General features: G+C 36.6%; 2 protein-coding genes across 5 annotated transcripts; one reads left to right on the forward strand and one right to left on the reverse strand.

Annotated features, from left to right (window-relative positions):
- The first annotated feature begins 2,427 nt into the window (after positions 1–2,427).
- On the forward strand, positions 2,428–8,072 carry LOC103706366 (ubiquitin carboxyl-terminal hydrolase 21-like). 3 transcript variants are annotated; one of them, XM_008790435.4, is made up of 8 exons: positions 2,428–2,571; positions 2,868–2,988; positions 3,130–3,240; positions 3,734–3,912; positions 4,008–4,331; positions 4,809–4,928; positions 5,017–5,413; positions 5,583–8,072. In XM_008790435.4, exons 1-8 carry the CDS (start codon positions 2,527–2,529, stop codon positions 5,930–5,932), a joined length of 1,647 nt encoding a protein of 548 aa, XP_008788657.2. In that variant the 5' UTR covers positions 2,428–2,526; the 3' UTR covers positions 5,933–8,072. The 3 variants fall into 3 exon arrangements, with proteins under 3 accessions (XP_008788657.2, XP_038970850.1, XP_038970851.1); XM_039114922.1 differs by having other exon boundaries at positions 4,815–4,928; XM_039114923.1 differs by having other exon boundaries at positions 5,017–5,352; positions 5,583–5,747.
- LOC103706365 (probable ADP-ribosylation factor GTPase-activating protein AGD8) lies at positions 7,909–17,207 on the reverse strand. 2 transcript variants are annotated; one of them, XM_008790434.2, is made up of 7 exons: positions 16,998–17,207; positions 16,745–16,863; positions 11,339–11,777; positions 10,721–10,978; positions 9,173–9,298; positions 8,758–8,859; positions 7,909–8,386 (listed from the first exon to the last, which is right to left on the reverse strand). In XM_008790434.2, the coding sequence occupies exons 1-7, from the start codon at positions 17,064–17,066 to the stop codon at positions 8,279–8,281; spliced, it is 1,221 nt and encodes a 406-aa protein (XP_008788656.1). In that variant the 5' UTR covers positions 17,067–17,207; the 3' UTR covers positions 7,909–8,278. The 2 variants fall into 2 exon arrangements, with proteins under 2 accessions (XP_008788656.1, XP_026660194.1); XM_026804393.2 differs by lacking the exon at positions 7,909–8,386 and adding an exon at positions 8,407–8,589 and having other exon boundaries at positions 16,998–17,187.
- Between the last annotated feature and the right edge of the window lie 1,485 nt (positions 17,208–18,692).

Genomic DNA, 18,692 nt, shown 5'->3' on the forward strand with positions numbered 1-18,692 from the left:
TCCACTAAAACTATAACATAATCAGCCTGTAGAGGATACATAGCTTGTAGTTATTTATTCTTAAATTAAAAAAAACCTTAAAATTCTTTGTGCTTTATTTAATTTGACTACTAAGTGGATACGGAAACTATTTATTCCTTAAAGGAAACAGCAACCATTTTTAAGGTATGTATGGAGCCAAAGCCATCTTGACCAACTTTTAATCACAACTGACCTACCAATACTCCAGTTCAATCCAAAGCAATATTATTTGTCTAGATTTGAATTGAAAAATATAATCTAATATAAAAATGAATTGTATTTGGATCATTAAGTTCCCAATTTAAACCCAGACGAATGCGAACCGATCCAAAACTAGTTTGCTGCATATTTCAAAACCCTCCTTGAGTATAAATTTATTTTTTTTAAATAATAAAGTTGCTGTAGTTAGTCACAGAATCTGTGTTTTTGGTTATAATTTTATATGACCATCAATCAAATCTTGTGTAGCATAGGTTGTCGGTGATATTCACATATCACATCTTATTGCTTGATTTTAATTTCTCGATTCGATTCAAATATGAATTTTATTTGGGATATCCCCATCCCTTCGTTTGGATTGAGGTTGTCAGCTTGTTCTTTTTCATTCTTTTTCTTTATTTTTGGATTTGATCCATGATGAATCTTGAATTTGACTTATTTGTATTTTACTTGTCATAAAATGAGATAAGGTTGCTGTTCCACCTTTCTTTAACAAAAAAAAAAAAGGGTTGCTGAATTTCATTTTTCGTGAATTGTTTTTTAATATCAAGATTTGCACGGCTATAATTTTTTCCCTTAGAATTGAAGGTATCAACTTGCCAAGATGATAAAGTTTCGTTGGCTTTACCAAGGGATTTGGTTTAAAATCCTACTTTCACTAGGGTTTTGGAAAGAGACACCTCCTATTATATAGTTCATTGTCTATGAACCTCTTCCATCAGAAATTTTTTTTCAAAAGATAAATTTTGTATTAAAATTTTAGATACCTGCGGTTGTTCATGGTTTACTATGGGAATGGTTTAAGCAATTTGGGAAAGATACCATCAACTCAGGAAGAAATGGTTGCATATTTAGCAGTCAACAATATAAATGAAGATCTAGTTGATAATTAACAATGTGCTTATTGTATTTGAGAATAAGGTACATGAAATCCATCTTAAACAAGTAGTATGGGTATTTAAATACAAATGGAACCATCTACATCTAAAATTCCTCAAATCTATCCTCTTTATAAAATAAATATCCTTATTTTTTGATTTATTACTATTTATTTTTAATCTCCAAAATCAATGTCTTTTTTGTGGGCATGGGCGGTACTCTTTTGGATCCTCAGTTCTCTCTGAGATGATGTTTCTTAAGAAAAAGAAGGAAATATGTCTTATAGCTAGCATGATTATTTTATTTTGTTTGGCCTACAGTCACATAAATAATGATCTAGTTCATGATAATTCAAATGTCTCCTAAAATTGGAGAATGATGTGCCTACAATCTATCTTAAAAAATAGCACAGTTGCCTAATTACAATATGAAGTATTAACAGTGACATCAAGCGGCATTTCTCATATACGTATAGAGAGAGAGAGTATTAATAGTATATATAATTGCTATTTATTTTCTACATTAAAATCAATTGTTTGGAGCAATTTTAAAACTTTTTTCCTCCAAATTATGAATTTAGTGTTTTTTCATATGAATGTTATTTTAAAAGCTTTGATATGTAATTTTTATAGATTACAGGAGGACATGATTCGAAACCAATCCATTTCAAGAGGTATTAACGAATTAAGAAAGATTATTAGAGTGTTTGGTCTACATAGATGTAAAGAATAGATGATCAAAAATATTTTATAATTGTTATATACTAAGATATGCTTTTATCCCAAATTACTTTTTTTTATATATAAAATGTAAAGATGCATGATATTTGTGCATACTTGGATTTAATTTGTTTCCAGTTATCTTTTCAAAGTCTAATTTCTACTACTTAGTACTATTCTTTCCTTTTTTGATACGATAAAAATGCTATTTTTTGTCAAGGTGGCTCATGCCATATCCCATAATGTTAATTTTTCTTACTAAAGTTTTTGACCACAGCGTTATCTTTCTATTTTTACTACTCCGCATGTTTTTTTTTTGGCTATCGTCCCCATCTATTTTGATTTTTATTACTTTGCATGTTCATCAAATATATTAACATGAACTCATAATTTATTTTCTAAACAATAAAAAGAACAAACAATGACATTTTTTTTATTTTTTAAATTCAAATATGAAGCCACATCCAAAGCCTTTGCACCGTAATTTTCTTTTTGGATAAGTATGAAGACTTTGAGATAGTTACAAACTCTAATTATAAATTAGAAGGACCACTTCGACCAACTCTAAATATCGCGCCCTATTAGAACTCTCTCACTCTACAACTACTTCAAAAACCGCGGACCTCCTCCCTTCCAAATGGAGTGCTAAAACCCATCCAATGATCGATTTCTACTGCTCTCCCTCGACATGGAAGCTGGGTCGCTGCCGCCTGAGGATTCCCGGCCCCTATTTGTGAGCATCTTGTTCAATCTTTTTCCGTGTTTTTGCGGCGTTGTCTTGCGTTCCCTCGCTACCAATTTTCCGATTTTTCTCGATTTTACGTTCTAGGATTTTGCTTTCTTTAGGGTTTCGGAATGGGGATGAAGGAAAGATCATGGCTTTCGAGGGGTCGGACCGAGTATTGGTTCCACCTAGTCGGAAGTTCCCCCGTTTTCCCGCACTTTTGCTCTTTTTTCTGCTGAATTGTTGCCAATGATATCTTTTTTTTGGGTTTTTGGGGTCTTACGGATGCCTTCTTTGGTGGGCAGGGAGCAGGGCTCAATAATATTTGGAATACTTGCTTCCTTAACGCGGTTCTTCAGTGCCTCACCCACACGGTTCCTCTCGTGGAGAAACTTCGGGCATCTGATCACTATTCTACTTGTTCTGGTAGAACTTCTCTCCTCACTCTCCCTTCCCCCCTTTTTTTTCTGAGGTTCTTTTGTTTGAATTCGTGGGGTTTTTTTTGTTGTTCTTGGGGTTGTTTTCGGGCATTTCTGATTCCAGTTTTTTCCTCATGGAATCTTGCAGCCGGTCCTGGGGAGTTCTGTGCTCTCTGTGCCTTGAGACATCACATTGACAACTGCTTGTACCTCTCAGGATATGTTTTCACGCCGAAACACTTTGCCAGTAATTTGAGCAGTATCCTCGATTTCACAACTTTTTTCTCGATTTCTCTTTTTTTTTTTTCAGCTGCATGATTAGGTAATTGTATGAGATATGATTTTGACATGTTTATATACATATCATATTTGCCTACAAATGCAAGTTTGAGAATTTGAAGATCCTTTTTTAAGGAAGAGTATGTGATATACTCCTAACAATTTAAACTAATGTGCCACATGTTAGATGTCGATGTCGTATAGATTTAGATGCGGTTATAAGCTAGATAATACCTCTTTACATCTCTTAACGTATGGTTACATATTATTTTAGAATGCGGTATCATTATACAGTCTGATAATTACTATTTGAGTTGGGTCTTTTGATGTGGCATTTTTAAACCAAGTAGAGAAGTTTCTTCATCTGCATCACAGATGTCTCTATTCTAAGTAACAGAAGTTTCCATTTTTTTTATCATGAGGAAATAAGTGATCCAATTTAGAAACTAGGTTCCTTAACTAGATCTTATCAGAAATATTATCCGAGTTTGAACTAGGCAGCCAGGAGGATGCCCATGAGTTCCTCCAATGCTTGCTGATCAGGGTGCACGACTGCTGCATCGGCCTTGTCTCTGGAAACCAGTTGCTGTCTGTGGGAGATGATACTGACAGCCTTATCAAACAGGTCTTTGGAGGCCGTGCAATAAGCCGGGTATCTTTTGGAACAAAAGCTTTCTCTATTTGATTAGCCATGCAAACCTACCCTTTCCTTCTCCATGCTTAAATTCTAATTATTCTTGATCTCAGCTGCGATGCTCTGATTGCGGTCACGTATCAGACACGTTCGAGTCCCTGCTGGACCTCAGCTTGGGGATTGATGGTATGGCTAGCCTCACAGAGGCACTGGAATCATATACTAAGGTTGAGATGCTCGAGCCTTCAGAATGTGATGGCTGCCATGCCAAAGTACCGAAGGAAAAACAGCTAAAATTGGACCAAGCACCACAAGTTGCTTTATTCCACCTAAAGAGGTTCAAAATGGATGGTGCTGGTGTTTGCAAGATTAATAATTTGGTGGAGTTTCCATTGGATCTGGACTTGCAGCCCTTCCTTAGCTCCCCACAAGATGAAGTAAGTGCTCCTTGTGTTTTATAATCAATTCCAGGTCGTAGTAATGGATGGTGCCCCTTGCATTCTTGCAATATCCTTGGCCCTTATGTTTTTCCCTTGGCCGAAGATTCCTGATTATTCTTGCATAAACGAATTAGTTGAGAATTGTTCAGTAATTCACTAATGTGATGAGTTATTTGCTAATTGTGCATGACTTTTATTTACTTTTTTTTTGTGCTTTCCATGCACGTTTCTTGGCGAGTAAATAATTGTTTTTGCTAATTTTTCTAATCCCAATTATCCAAGTTCATTCTGAACTTTTGGTAAATTTCTGCATTTTACCAATTATGCATATTTTCTTATTTAGTTTGATGGAACATCGTTCAGATCTTTTCCCGGCCAATTTGTGCTGAGAAACACCAAATTCATGGCTATAATTTAGGTTGTATCACAAATTATTCCTGATCTTCTAATGTGCATATACTTTGATGAATTAAGGAGCAGTTAAATTATGATCTATATGCTGTTGTGGTGCACCATGGAAATATGGATAGAGGTCATTACTTCAGCTTTATCCGTTCATCTCAGTCTTCATGGCACCTAATGGATGACGCTGATGTGAGATATCCTTCATAATCTTTATTACAAGTCAAATTCATAGATCAACAACTCTCTGATTCTTTTGCTTGAACTTTGTTTATTGCAGGTGGCCAGATGCTCTGCAATGCAAGTCCTTAATATGCCGGCATACATGCTCTTCTACATAAAGCAGGGGTCATCACCCTGGATCTCAAGTTTCATAAGGGATTGGAGAGATAAAAACTTTGGTTTTGGGGAGTCTAGCAGAAGAAGCAGCTCCATGGATTCACCAGAGACAAGAGAGGATCAGAGTCCAGGCACAGATGATACTCCTGAATCTGTTATATATGAGGTAGAAGGTGATAGCAGTTCATCAGCTCCCCTTAGACCTTGCAACCAGGGTGGCATCAGTTATGGGGCTGAAAAGAAGCCTCCATTAGATGAAGTAATGAAACAATCCGCTGTAAGATTTGGCTCTGAGGAATGCATCTTTTGTGTTGGTGTCTTCAATGAAGAGACTTCCAGTTCGGTTCTTTTAATCTGTTTTAATCCAGATTTCACTTAGAAAATTCGAAGTTCTTTAGTGTGTCCTTCTTTATTTGTTCTAGAATTGTTAGTATAGAAGTGTCACAATTGCATAAATCATGAGCTTGTTATATCTAATCTTATACTCTATTCTCATTGCTATTGCAGCATCATTGACAGAAGATGATCAAGAGGATCACCAAGAAAGCCACGGGAGCTCAATGGATGTTGAGTCAACAGCCAAGGAAGCCACAAAGGATAGAGCAGGAAATGAGATGCTCGGAAGCATTCCTAGCTTGCAGAGGTCAAGCTTTCGATCCTGTCTAACACCACCACACTGGTCACATATACCACGACCTCTCATTTTGAGGAACCCACTTCCCATGAAGAGGCAGCGCAGAGCACTCTCAGATCTTGATAACATCCCTTCTCCAAGCCCAGTGACACCAGAAGTCAACATGCAGCCAGAGCCTCAGTCCTTGCTCCATCAGCATGACTTCTTTCAAGACAACTCATAAATAAACTCCCATCTTGATCCCAGTGAGACTGATCAGACTCCATAGACAACTAACCTAGTAGCCATGATTTTCCTAGTTAACTTTATCAAGGCCTGCATAAATGGCATTATGTTGTTCTCCTAAATCTTTACAGTTCCATTCCATCTCCTAATCAATGCACTCAAATTCCCCCTGACTAGAGTTCTTATGTGAATTAACTAGTTCCAAACAATCTATGATTTGAGTTCCCTTTCTTTACAGACAATATTTTTAGTCATCACTAGGAATTCTTTTCTGTATCATATTCACCAAACGAACGAAAAACTACAGCTTATAGTTAAACTTTGTCTTCCCCCTCTTCTAAGATTGTTTATGATCTGAATGGATCTCAACAAGTGTGTAATTTACTTTTTTATTCCCTTCTCTGCTGCGACTATTGGAACTATTTATCATCTGTTTATATAGGGCTGAGTACTGCACTAAACTGTTCCGTCCGGTTGCCGTGAGGAATCATGCAATGGTGGAGAAGATAATAGGCGATCAGCTCAAGAAACTTCATGATAATATTCTTTCCATCCTTGGATGATTTAGTCTGTTCAGGGGTTGTGCTAGTATTTGGCGGTCTGCTTTTGGGCAGCCTTGAGAAGGTTGGGTTTCAGTCTTATACTCTTATCCAACCTTGTCCCTTTCAAGGCTTCAATCATAAGAAAGCATCATGTTCTACTGGATAGCTCTCTGCAGTACGGCCCACTCCCACTACAGCTTGCAGATAATATACAATGAGAACTCTCATGGCATCCAATAGAAGTTTCCAGCCTTCTTATAGAAATGGAGTAAGAACAGTCATATTGATTAAACAAGCAGAACATATCGAGTCAAACATTTAAAATATCAATTAAGATAAAATAGGTCGACAGCCGCAGATCCATGTAGCTTGAGGTTGAGCAGGCTGAATAATTCAGTACTCAATGTCTGCTCTGATGTGTTTTTTGCTCTTTTAGCGGACCAAGTGCTCAATATGAATGAAAACAAGAAATCATGTATCCATGTAATTTTGAGGTTTGGAGCAGAGTTCTGAATAATTCAGTACGCGGTGTCCACTCTTATGTGTTTTGCCCTTTTAGTAGACCAAGTACTTAATATGAATGAGAACATTACTTCTGTTTTGCAACTTGTCTCCATGAGAATTTAGCTGACTGGTTAGCCAACATAGGAAGAAATCAATTAAGGGGGTGATCTATTTTTAACTTATTTCCTCCTCCGCTCTTAAGCTTATCATGTAAAGGAAAATTTCTTTTACTCAACTTAATGCTTCGGTTTCTTTTCCCTTGGCATCTGGTTCAACACAAAAAGCTTATTCTAGGACAAATGTTCACATCCTCCTTGGCAGTGAAACTATTTCACATACAAGTTAAATCCATTTGAGTCACAGTGAATAAATAAATTGATCACATATTGTGCTAAAATTATTGGTTACAGAAACGGAACTAGTCAGATTTCACTAACAAGACCATAATTATTTACAATGATGCCCACCAAACAAGAAAGTAAATAAAATTGCACATTCTGTTAAGATTATCCCTACAAATATTCCTTTAAGCTGAACAGAATCCACCATTCTTTTCATCAAACAATGCATGGTTCATCATATCAGCATTCCTTGGTACTAGCGGATCTCTGGCCAATGGCATAAGAATATCCAAGTTATGAGCTTATGATGCATTTGAACCATCGTATACATCCAGGCATACGTGTTGAACCAATGTACTCAGGCAACTGGAGTTTTACTACTTTCACAGTGGTGCACAATGAATAATTGCAATCTCTACCTAATGTAACTCAATCAAAAATCAGTAGCCAAGAACCACAAAGAAACTGAGCTTTCTTTTACGAAGCTTTCAAAGAAGCACAATTCCATGGAACAAAACCAAGCTTCACTTACATAACCCAGAAGACTCTTAAAATCTGTCACTGATGCTCAAATAAAAACTTCATGGTTAGGACTGAAATGGAAATTTTCAATTGTCCATGTTTATTTAACAGCAGGATTTTTCTGCAGTACAGCATGAACTGTGGACCGTCTGAACCTCCTTACATGATAGAGCTCAAACATAGGATGCCTTACTGAGGGTTCAAATGAAAACAAAAAAGGAAAAAAAAACGACAGGCTCGCTTTAGATATATTTGTTGCCAAAATATACAATCTCAGAATGTAAAGATCTCCCTCTATAATACATGTGGCCCATGCGCAGCAACCTGAGAAGCTTGATTTCTATGAAAGAATATTATAAGATGAGATTAAACAGTAGGCAAGCAGCCACTATGTTGAGAACAATCCCAAGCCAAACAAGTAGCTGTCCTGGAAGATTACAGGATTCTGTCTTGAATATCATTGAGAAGACTGGACGCTATAGAAGTCAGCTTCTTTCCAGTTTCCCCAGCAATGTTCTTAAGGGAGGAAATATCCTGTGATGCCTGAAAACAAAAGGAAAGCACTGAATCAATAGTGCAGCAAAAAGCTGCAGAAGTCTTGGCACTACTTCTAGATTCTAATTTGCAAATTAAATTTCCATGGCATAAAATACCGGCAAATCGGAACGTGAGTCCACTGCTGGAAATTTTAAAATATCATAGTCTCATCCTCTATATTCTATTCTCGGATGTTGGGCTTGGAAGTTCTCATAAATGACAACAAAAGATGCTTCAATAAAACTTGTTATGTTAATTTAATTAATGATGATCATTTGCGAACCTCTTCGTATACATGTTTCTTTGCCTTCAAGAAGGGGAATATTTAATGATCTGAACAATCAGATATGTCAAAAAAGCAAGTTTTTAACAATCACCTGGAAAGAGACTCGGTTAATAAGGTCAGCAGCAGTAAGACCAAGATCAGTGTCATCAGTATGCTGACCAAAAAGATCAGCACTTGATATGGATGTTGAACCCTACAAGAGACAACTTTAGAAAATCAGCAACCTGTTGAAGGTAATTAAACTTTATCAACTAATCAGAAAGTTCAAATTTTCAATATTTCAGAACTATAACGTGAAGAAACGTAGACATAAAATTATGGGTCATTATGCCTTTCTACCTAGAAGAGAACATAATGATGTCACAAACATGCGGAGTTTCAGAGAGATATAAAAGCAATAACAGAAAAATCATCACATATCATGGAAATAGGAAGATAATTATCTGAATAACAGCATATGAAGCGATTTTTTTCTCCAAAATTATTCAGATACAAGGAGCACGTACAGTAAACCTCTGCAAGAAGATTTGAGCCTCCTTATCACTTGCTTGGTTCTGATCACCAAAAAATTGGGCTGATGAGATGGATTTTGCATTCGAAAACTTCTGTCTCACTTCATTACTTTCCTCTACCTAAGAATTAAACAGAGAAAAAAATTAAAAATAAAATACAAGGACTAGATGGCATGGCTTAAAAAAACAACCATGGGTCCAAAATGAACCCATAGGTGGCCTGTAGATCTATAAATTAATGGTTGAGAAATATATGTAACATAAACCATGCATGTTTCTATAACTTCTGTTAAGACATGATAGCAAGAAAAATTCCCAGCCATGATTAAAACAAATTACTCATCCAGAGAAAAATATAAAGTTTCATATGAGACTGTCTTGCCAAGAAAGATCCTTTACATAGGTAAGCTAAATAAAGTATTTCACAACATACCAAAAAGATGAACTAGTTGTTTACATCATACTACACAAAGCTGGTTCATGTAGTTGGGACAAGGCTTCATGGTTATGATTATTCAAGTAATGCTGCAATTCAAGCGTCGGATTCAGTCATCTAGAACAGGGTTTCATGTGCCAATCCACGCCGAGCCAGTAGCAGCATGGGGCATGAGGTCAGTACTGCTTGGCACCGAGACAGTGTAGGTAGGTCACGGGTGTATCAGCATAGCACACCACAATTCAGCATGGCAAGTGCGTGCCAATCACTGCCTGGAATGACCCAATCCACAGGCACTTAGATCCTTGACTCAGAAATTGAATCCAGTATGGTTCTTCAATAGTAAAGCGAGTCATCTAATTTGGGTAATGTTTCTCAGAAGTTTATGATCCTTGACAGACCAAACACAAAATATTCTTGCAGTCAATATTAACTAATTGAGGTCACATTTACAGATCATGTGAAACATATAGAAATATTGTTGTATATATTGCTGAATTATGTATCTGGATACATGCTGTCTACTATACCCATATACTAACTGATATGGCCATTTGACATGGAAAATTGCCTTGCTATTGGATGCATGTTATATGCATATACATCATAAGTAACACAAAATGGCCAAATTCAATTGGTTATGTTCTAATGAACCATTGCTCCAAAACTAAAGCATTTGATAAACCCACAGGAAACTTGCACCTATAAGTTTCAAGGAATCGAGAATCTAACTTCATCTTCTCCGACTGCCAATGTAATAGTAGTCGCATCTCTTCCAAGCCAAGCGCTATAAGCCAAACATTTTCACCAGTAAATGTCAATATAACCAACCATCAAATACCCTTTCCTTTTGAATCAGTCACATTCATTACTAATAATTGATTAACACTGTTTCAATAGCAATAGTTTGCAATAAAGAAATCTAAATCTTATTAAAGGTTTAATCAAACCACTTCCTCATCTGTGGTACTTCAAATGTACTAGTTTATAACTGGGCCAGAATAATAGAACTCTGTCCATAAATGTCACACCTAACTTGCCAATTTTATTGAGCATTTCCTCTAAAAGATAACCATATATAAGAGGGCAAAAGGCTTTACTCTTACCTGAACTTTTGTAGTGGAAACTGGTTTCTTAGAAAATCCACTGTCCATTCCAAACTCTGCAAAGAAGCTTGAAGATTTTGGAGGGCCAACATGGCCAATCACTTGAGCACCCTTCGGAATATTTTCAGCAGCAGGTATGCTCTCCATGTATTCAAAACGAGAAGGAAAAGATGAGCCAAATGTTGCTGTGGAACTAGCCGTGGAAGTTACATCTGGTGCTGGTTCTTCAGGCTTCTGATCATAAAGACTTTCATTTGGCTGCAATGATGAAACTTCTTCAAAGTAAATAGGATACTTCTTCATCATTTCTAAAGTGACAAGTTAAAACCATTATTCTTAGGAGAACGTTGAAATGGACTTGTGAAAGACTTGCAGCCAAATGATCTGAGTATGTGATCCAAGCAAGTGATAGAATTAAGTGGGTTGCCAGCTTCCAAGTACATTTTCAACGTCCTCTTGGCAAGACCAGATCAAACCATGAAAATGAGACTTCAGAATATTAACCATTCTTGACATTTAAAAACAACTTAGATGTATTAATTTCTATTGACAGCTGATGTTCTTTTATTTAGTATTGAATTGTAACATTATCAGTTTGAATCAGGAGAATAGATCCACCTTTGTGGTAAGCTTCCGGGCACCAAGGCCCCCAGTCTTACTTCCTATCTTCCTTGCACCAATGGGCTTTTTAACAGAACTGATAACTGGTGATTGAATCGGAGCTTTTGGTGAACGTGTTGTCTCAACAATTTCCTGCTTTTCAAATAAATTATCCTTAATTGTATCTATAGGCTTCAAATCGTGAAGACCATTGAATGCATGTGGCGACTGAGATGCAACAGGTGATGAAGGATTGCTAGAATCTTCTGCAAAACTTTTAGCAACTTCTTTGGAAAGTATCTGCCTGTACAACTCAGCAGCCCTTGATGTGTATTTTGCCTCAATTTTGCCATCATATGTCCATCCATGCTGCTTAAAGAAAGTGTGGGCACGATTGTTGCCCCCAAAAGTCATCATCTTCAGCTGCTCTGGGCTCCACGAGTCCAGATTTGTAGATCTGAAGGCATTAAATAGAAACTTAGAATAGCAATATGCAGATCATCCAACAATTTCCACAAATTTTCAAGCTGCTAATTTGTTCAAAAACAGAAAACATATATATAAGCATTGACAACAATAAACTAGAAATTTAAAACAAGTGCACGCGTGCCAGGATACAAGAAAACAGGAGTTAGAGGAACTTTTCTTTTCGGGAAAATGGAAAGTGGGGTCTAATCTCAAAAATCCTATTGCTGCTGACTGTGTTATGAAGGCTGCCTTTTTTCTATTGAAAGAGCAGTTTTGTCGTTTAGGAAAATGATCTGAAAATGCCATACAGTGATTTTGGACAGAGTTAAATAAAGTGGACACTTGGATAACCTGATATCAGATTTTTGTAAATGTTTTGTGTTATTCAATGAGACTAGAAACATGAGGACTAAGATCCCAGTGCTTGCAACTGCTGCTTGGAGTTTATGGCATTTAAGAAAACCCTGACAACATTATCTCCAGGGAAATAGAAAAAAAAATAATCAAAGCTTTCTTTCAAAGTTCTATTCCGGAGCAAAAGAATACCTTGAATACAATAGAAGAAATAGTGAAAGATATTACAATCTGAAACAGTTGGTCTGGAATTTACCTGATTCAACTTAGTATAACTAAACACAAACCAGAGGGTGACATGTGCACCTTCATGAAAAGGAAAACCAAAAAACCACCATAAGCTATAGAAAACTTCTATCAAGCTGAGAATACTTTATTTGCTCAAATGTTAGGCAATTAGAGATACTGTAACAATCTTAGTTGTACCAATACCATGACCAGCATGGTCATGGTATTGGGTCAATACGATGCGGCACTATGTCACACTAACATAGGGTATGGAAGACCATGTTGTTCTAGTATCGGTACTACTCCAATGAGAGGGGAAGAGAGGGGGCAGAGAGGGAGGGAGGCACATGGTTCCTGGCATGGTGGTGGACATGGTGGAGTAGGTGGAGATCAATGGTGTCAAGATCCTAGCCCTAACAGCAGTGAATGGCAGATGTTGGCAGTGAAGCTGGAGGCGACAACACTAAGGCGATTGAGGACACCCAATGGGGGCGGTGACATCAACATTGGATAGAGAGAGAAGTGAGAGAAAATGATGGGTGGGGTATTGGGATTGATGGGTTGGGATTGGGACGAGGGATGGGATAGGGTTTTATAAGAGGAGTTGTTTTGGCCCAAAAAGGTCAGGTCAGTACCGCCCAAAATAGGGCAGAACTAGTCAATTCAACCCATTGTGAACCAGTTCACTATGCCCCATTTCAAAAGGCCACACCTTCCCAATTCCACCTTAATTCGGTTTGGTATGGTATGCCCCAAAAGAGGTAGCTTGAGACAACTTGGCTATCCTTGCTTGCTTACTATGTGCTTCTTAATAATAAATGCCTAAGGACCTAACTGGATGCATGTGTTGCCATCTGGCAACAAACACTGCAACATTGGCAGAGCTAGAAATATTGTTCAAACAGGATTTTCATAACCTTGGCATGTTTCAGGGTTGTCTATTGCCATGTGAATTCCATCCATAAAGACACTAATAAGGATGAACCGATAATTGTGAAAGGGCAAACAATATTAATTATTTGATAGAAACTTTGACATTTAAATGTACAGAAACATGTTATAGAGGTGTGGCTGAGTATATATGTTGATATTTAGGATTGTAATTGGCTAGTGGAAAAAAGAAAAATCTTACAAAAGGTTGAGTAGAGCATAAGAACAAAGAGATATACAAGCATGATAAGCAAACATTTGGTGCATCGAATGGCAATTCACCTCCATAATAGAACTCTCATACATCTAAATCATTAATGCTCATTCTTCCAAACCCCAAAATATTCCTAAATGAATGTAAATCCTATCAACAATATAAAAGCACTAATACTTCTGCTATTTGAAAACTTTCTCTTGTATTTAGAGATATGTTGATAGAGTTTTGGCTTAATTATGCCCAAAATGCACATATAAGTTTATAGCTTGTTATGCCCAAAATATTACCCCAAGAGACCTAAAGCTCCAAGAAACCTACCAATTGGCAACTCTAAAAGGTGCCCTATGTTTATAGAACACTTGCAAAATCTCAAAATTCATTAATGCCTAAATATACTAATAAAGCTTCAATATGCACAACATATGCTTTCAAATGAGCTGGGGTTGAGTAGGGGTGCAAATAAGCCAAGTAGCATGCGAGCTACTTGAGCTCCGCTCGAATCCAAGCTTGACTTGACTCAACTATTTCCGAGCTAAAGCCGAGCTCGAGCAGTTTTTTCAAGTTGAGCTCGAGTAGCAAAATACTTGGCTCGAAGGCTCGCGAGCCTAATCGAGTATATATTTTTTATAATATTATATTATATATAATAGATATTATTTATTTAATATTTTGACATATAGTATTATGTTATATTTTATTTTAATTATATTTTTTAATTATGACCAAGACTCAAATTCGAGCTTGAACTCGAGCTCGAGTATAGTTTGGTTGATATTCGAGTCGAGTCAATTTCAAGTATTGCTCTTTTTTTTTCTTGATTGAGTCGAGTTTCAAGCCCAAGTATTTTGAATCGAGTCAAGCTCGACCCTCTAGCTACTCAACTTGGCTTAGCTTAATTGCACCCCTAAAGTTTTCAAAATCCGTATGCATATGTGTGCTTCTACCTCTTATTTTCAATTCCTTAGGTTTTCTATATTCCCTCTCTCAATGAGCTTTGGTAAACATCCTTTTTCCCTATTCAACTTTAAAAGTAGAGAAAAGATATCATATAATTTTGCAAAGGTTGGGCATCAATTCATAAAATGAGCATATCAAAAATATTCTTTGCAATCCTCATTACCAAAGGCCTTTCTTCATGGCAATTGTAGTATGTCAACCAACAAGAATGCATGACAATCTAAACACTCGAGTATATATTTGAATAACCAACAATATACTATAAGAATATATTAACACATGATATATCTATACATGTATTTATACCATAGATATGAGTCATGCTACCATAACGTGGGCCAGATTTGAGGTCAAATTTGAAAAAGAGGATTTCAAAATAAAGATCTGAAACCTTTCAAATTTGAACTACTAAAAACCTAAAAACATATCTTTTGGATATCCTTTGACTATGCATCAAGAGTCCCAAAATTGAAGATACAAATAGAACTAATTCCATATAATGCAACACAGGCTATATAAATTGAAAATTCATACCACTTATTTTAATATAAACATCTTAAAAAAACATAGAAATTGAACTTCAACTACTTTGGATCCTCTTCACTAATTAGATCATATCAAAAGCTATATGAATTTTCTATTTGGGATGACTCTATATGCATTAACAAGGGGCCTTCGAAATTAATGTTTCTCAATTTGTAGACAGTTTGAATATGGTAGACCGCATCCAAAAATTTAGACCTTGATTTTGTAACCTTCATCTTGACATTTAATCTTTATAACTTCAAACTAGTCAATATTTATCACATAGCACTCTCTCTACGTGACTTAAATAAGTGTGACTATATATTCAACATCATATATTTCGGTGGACAAATGAATTAACAGTTTAGAAATCCACATTGTGGAAAAGAAATAACCATTTAAATATGGTATCATTTTTCAAGTCAAGCCAAACATCAAAAATCATAGCTAAGGCTCCTCATAATAATGGTTTCTTCTAACTTATACTGCCCCCCCTCTTCCTTCTCTTTCACTTTAGCTGCATTCTGTTGCAGAATAAGGGTGGATAGCTCATATCCAAGCAAGCATCATTTGCGAGTCCCAATTTATTCCAAGTTTGATTACAATGGTCAAAGGGGCTCTACACACTGGTCCGGTAGAATCAGTAATTCCTAAGAGACAAAGGGAATTTGTTGTACCTCCTTTTCCAATTTAGACTTAATCCATCTTAACACAACCAAACAGAACTAAGACTAGTTTCAAGAATGAACACTATAGTTGGTCCATGAAAATTAAGATAACCTATTCCATTGTGTGGTGGAATCAGTTACTCCTGAGAGATAAACAAAATTTATTGTACCTCACTTTTCAATTTAGATTTAATCCATCTTAATCCAATAGAACTCAGAATAGTTTCAAGAATAAATATTATAGTTGGGAAAAGGAACAGCTATCCCAAGATGTACTTTCCCAACTAAACAAGTCTTATATCATAAACGTGTGACATGAACTACTGGAAACAGGAAGATCATGGAAATAAAGAGCCAAAGGAAACATGCTAACGCACTATAAAGTCAATTACTTGTCACTGATTAGTTCCTGTTTGACGTTGAAAACAGTACCATGCCACTCCAACAAAAAGAAAAATAATCAAGCTTTTAAACTACAGTAGTCAAGTACTTAAAAACTGAAAAGAGTTGTTGAAATACCCTGGCACATTAAATATCTGCATTCTTATCAAGTGTGACTGCTATTACTATTTAAGTACCATTAACACCTTCATTTTTTTTATTGTGAATATCTTTCCATACTACCATATGTTCGTTCACAACATATTAGCAGCATACTTTTGTGCTAGTTTATACCACAAGCAAATTGCCACATCTCATGCCAATCAAAAAGTGGCTTTAGGTATAAATACATATTTTATATATATATATATATATATATAATATGTATATATGTGTGTATATACATAATATGTATATGTGTGTGTATATGACATAGGTCAGAAACCACAGAGTCGACCATAGAGGCTTCGATTTTCTGTCAAATTTATTAGCGGATTCCAGACAATAATTACATGCATAACATGATATCATGGATATGATTACAAGAACTCTAACTTTACAACTACAAAAACCTAAGAATGTAAACATCAAAATCGGACAAAAAAACATCTAAAAACAATCCTAAAGAACCCCCATATTGGTCGTTTTTCCCCAATTAAAGAAGAAAAAAAGAAAGAGGGAGGATCGGGGGGGCACCTCACGAAGCTGATGTGGACGCCGAGGCTGCGGTGGACGGCGGAGCAGTCCATGCAGAGGAAGATGCCGTACGTGACCGACGCCCACGTCGGGTTCTTCGCGTTGCAATCGAAGCACATCTGAGACGGAGAAAGCCTCCACCATCAAAACCTATCGGATCTCGAGATCCGGCAAGATCCCGGTTTCCGGAGATGGAAAGACAGAGAAGCTCCAAACGAGAAGAAGACGACGAAGAAGGAGAAGAGAGGAATACCTTGTTCTCGGGCTTGGATCTGAGCTTCCGGAATACCGCGTTCTTGTCGGTTAGGGTTTCGGAAGCCATGGCCAAGGCCGAGAGAGAGAGAGCGGGGAAGGTCGTTTTCGTGCCGGGAAACTTTCCCACAATTTGAGATCGGGGAGCGAGAGAGAGGTTTGCGGTTGAATACCGACCGAAGGGTTGCAAAATTGAGGGCGTGCCATGCACGTGACAACGAGGGAAGAAGCCGCGAACTAATGCCCCCGGCTGTTGTTGGGGCACGTATGGTGCACACGTGTTTTAATTTTATATGTCAAGCAGTGCAGAGATGTTAGTATATAACAAGTGACCAATAATTATGGAGTGTAGAAAATGCATAAATTTGAGCTTGATTTCATAGATATATTCAAGAAATATAGATAATTTATTTTATTTCTTTACTTTTTTCGGGCCTAAGTCATTTATTGGAGAATGAGTATGGTGCATGTATTTTTAGTTGTTTTCGAGTATAGTGTATGTTTTTAATAAAAGAATATGATATATCTATTAGAAAAAGAGAATTTATATGAGATGGACGAGAGATGCAAGGTGTTGAGTGCTTGTGCTATGTACAAGGAATTTTAGACATGTGTTATGTAAGCGAGAAACAACTGTCTGTTGGATATTATAGTTTTCTTTCTCTTTTCTATTTGTTTGCTTGGTTCTATAGAACTTTTTCTTTGAATACGTAGGATTTAGTATGAGAGTATGTCAAATATTCAAATAATTTAGAGATTCTCGACACTATATGATGTAAGCAAGGATGGGCTATTTTGTTGGATACTCTAACTTTCTCTTTCCCTCTCTTCTTTTTAATTCTATGGAACTTCTTTCTAATTATATAAGATTTTATGCAAGCGCATGTCAAATGTCCAAATGATTTAGACACGTGTTTGTAGGCGAGAAAGGACTAATAACTTGTTGAATGCTAAATCTCTCTCCCTCTCTCTCTCTCTCTCTCTCTCTCTCTCTCTCTTTGTGGACTTCTCGGATTTAGCTAGAGTATATCAAACATCCAAAAGATGTTTTGAGTTTGTTTTGTAAAAGATTTGGGAGGGCATGAGGTTCATGATTGCTCGCTCGACGCAGAAAAGTTATAGTTCCAAGGGGACTTTCTCATGATAACATAAACTATATGAATGGATATTGCTGTCTTGACATGCGAAGGATTCGTGCAAGGGTCCCTACGAGCTAGTTGCACTTCCCTTCAACAGTCAAGGTTAGCCAATTTCGCACTTGTATAGAAGAGAGTCTGGAGTAGCTTGTTTGAATAAGTGCAGCAGAATTTCTTCACACTAGAGACAGCAAAAGAACATTTTATATGGTAGTTCCACAAAGTTTGCTAATTATTTCTAGATGTCCGATTAAATATATTTATGCTATCATTAGATTATAGCTTCTACTTTTCCAGCACGTATATCCGGCTTCAAAATGCTAGCTTGTAATTGCTAAGCAGCAGCATCTATCAAGGTTAAGTCTTGAATGTAACTGGAGTTGGGTAAGGAATCCAGCAAAATCCTAGTATCAAGTCTACTAATAGCGGCATTTACAAGCGTAAGATCCATTTGTGCTCTTTAGCAAAATCAAATGAGTCATTCTATCATCCTCTGGATAGTGAAAATTTCCTACATATGGATCTGATAGCACTTTAATCGTAATATTTGCACATATAGT

Source organism: Phoenix dactylifera, chromosome 17, assembly GCF_009389715.1.
Source record: "Phoenix dactylifera cultivar Barhee BC4 chromosome 17, palm_55x_up_171113_PBpolish2nd_filt_p, whole genome shotgun sequence".
NCBI lineage: Eukaryota > Viridiplantae > Streptophyta > Magnoliopsida > Arecales > Arecaceae > Phoenix > Phoenix dactylifera.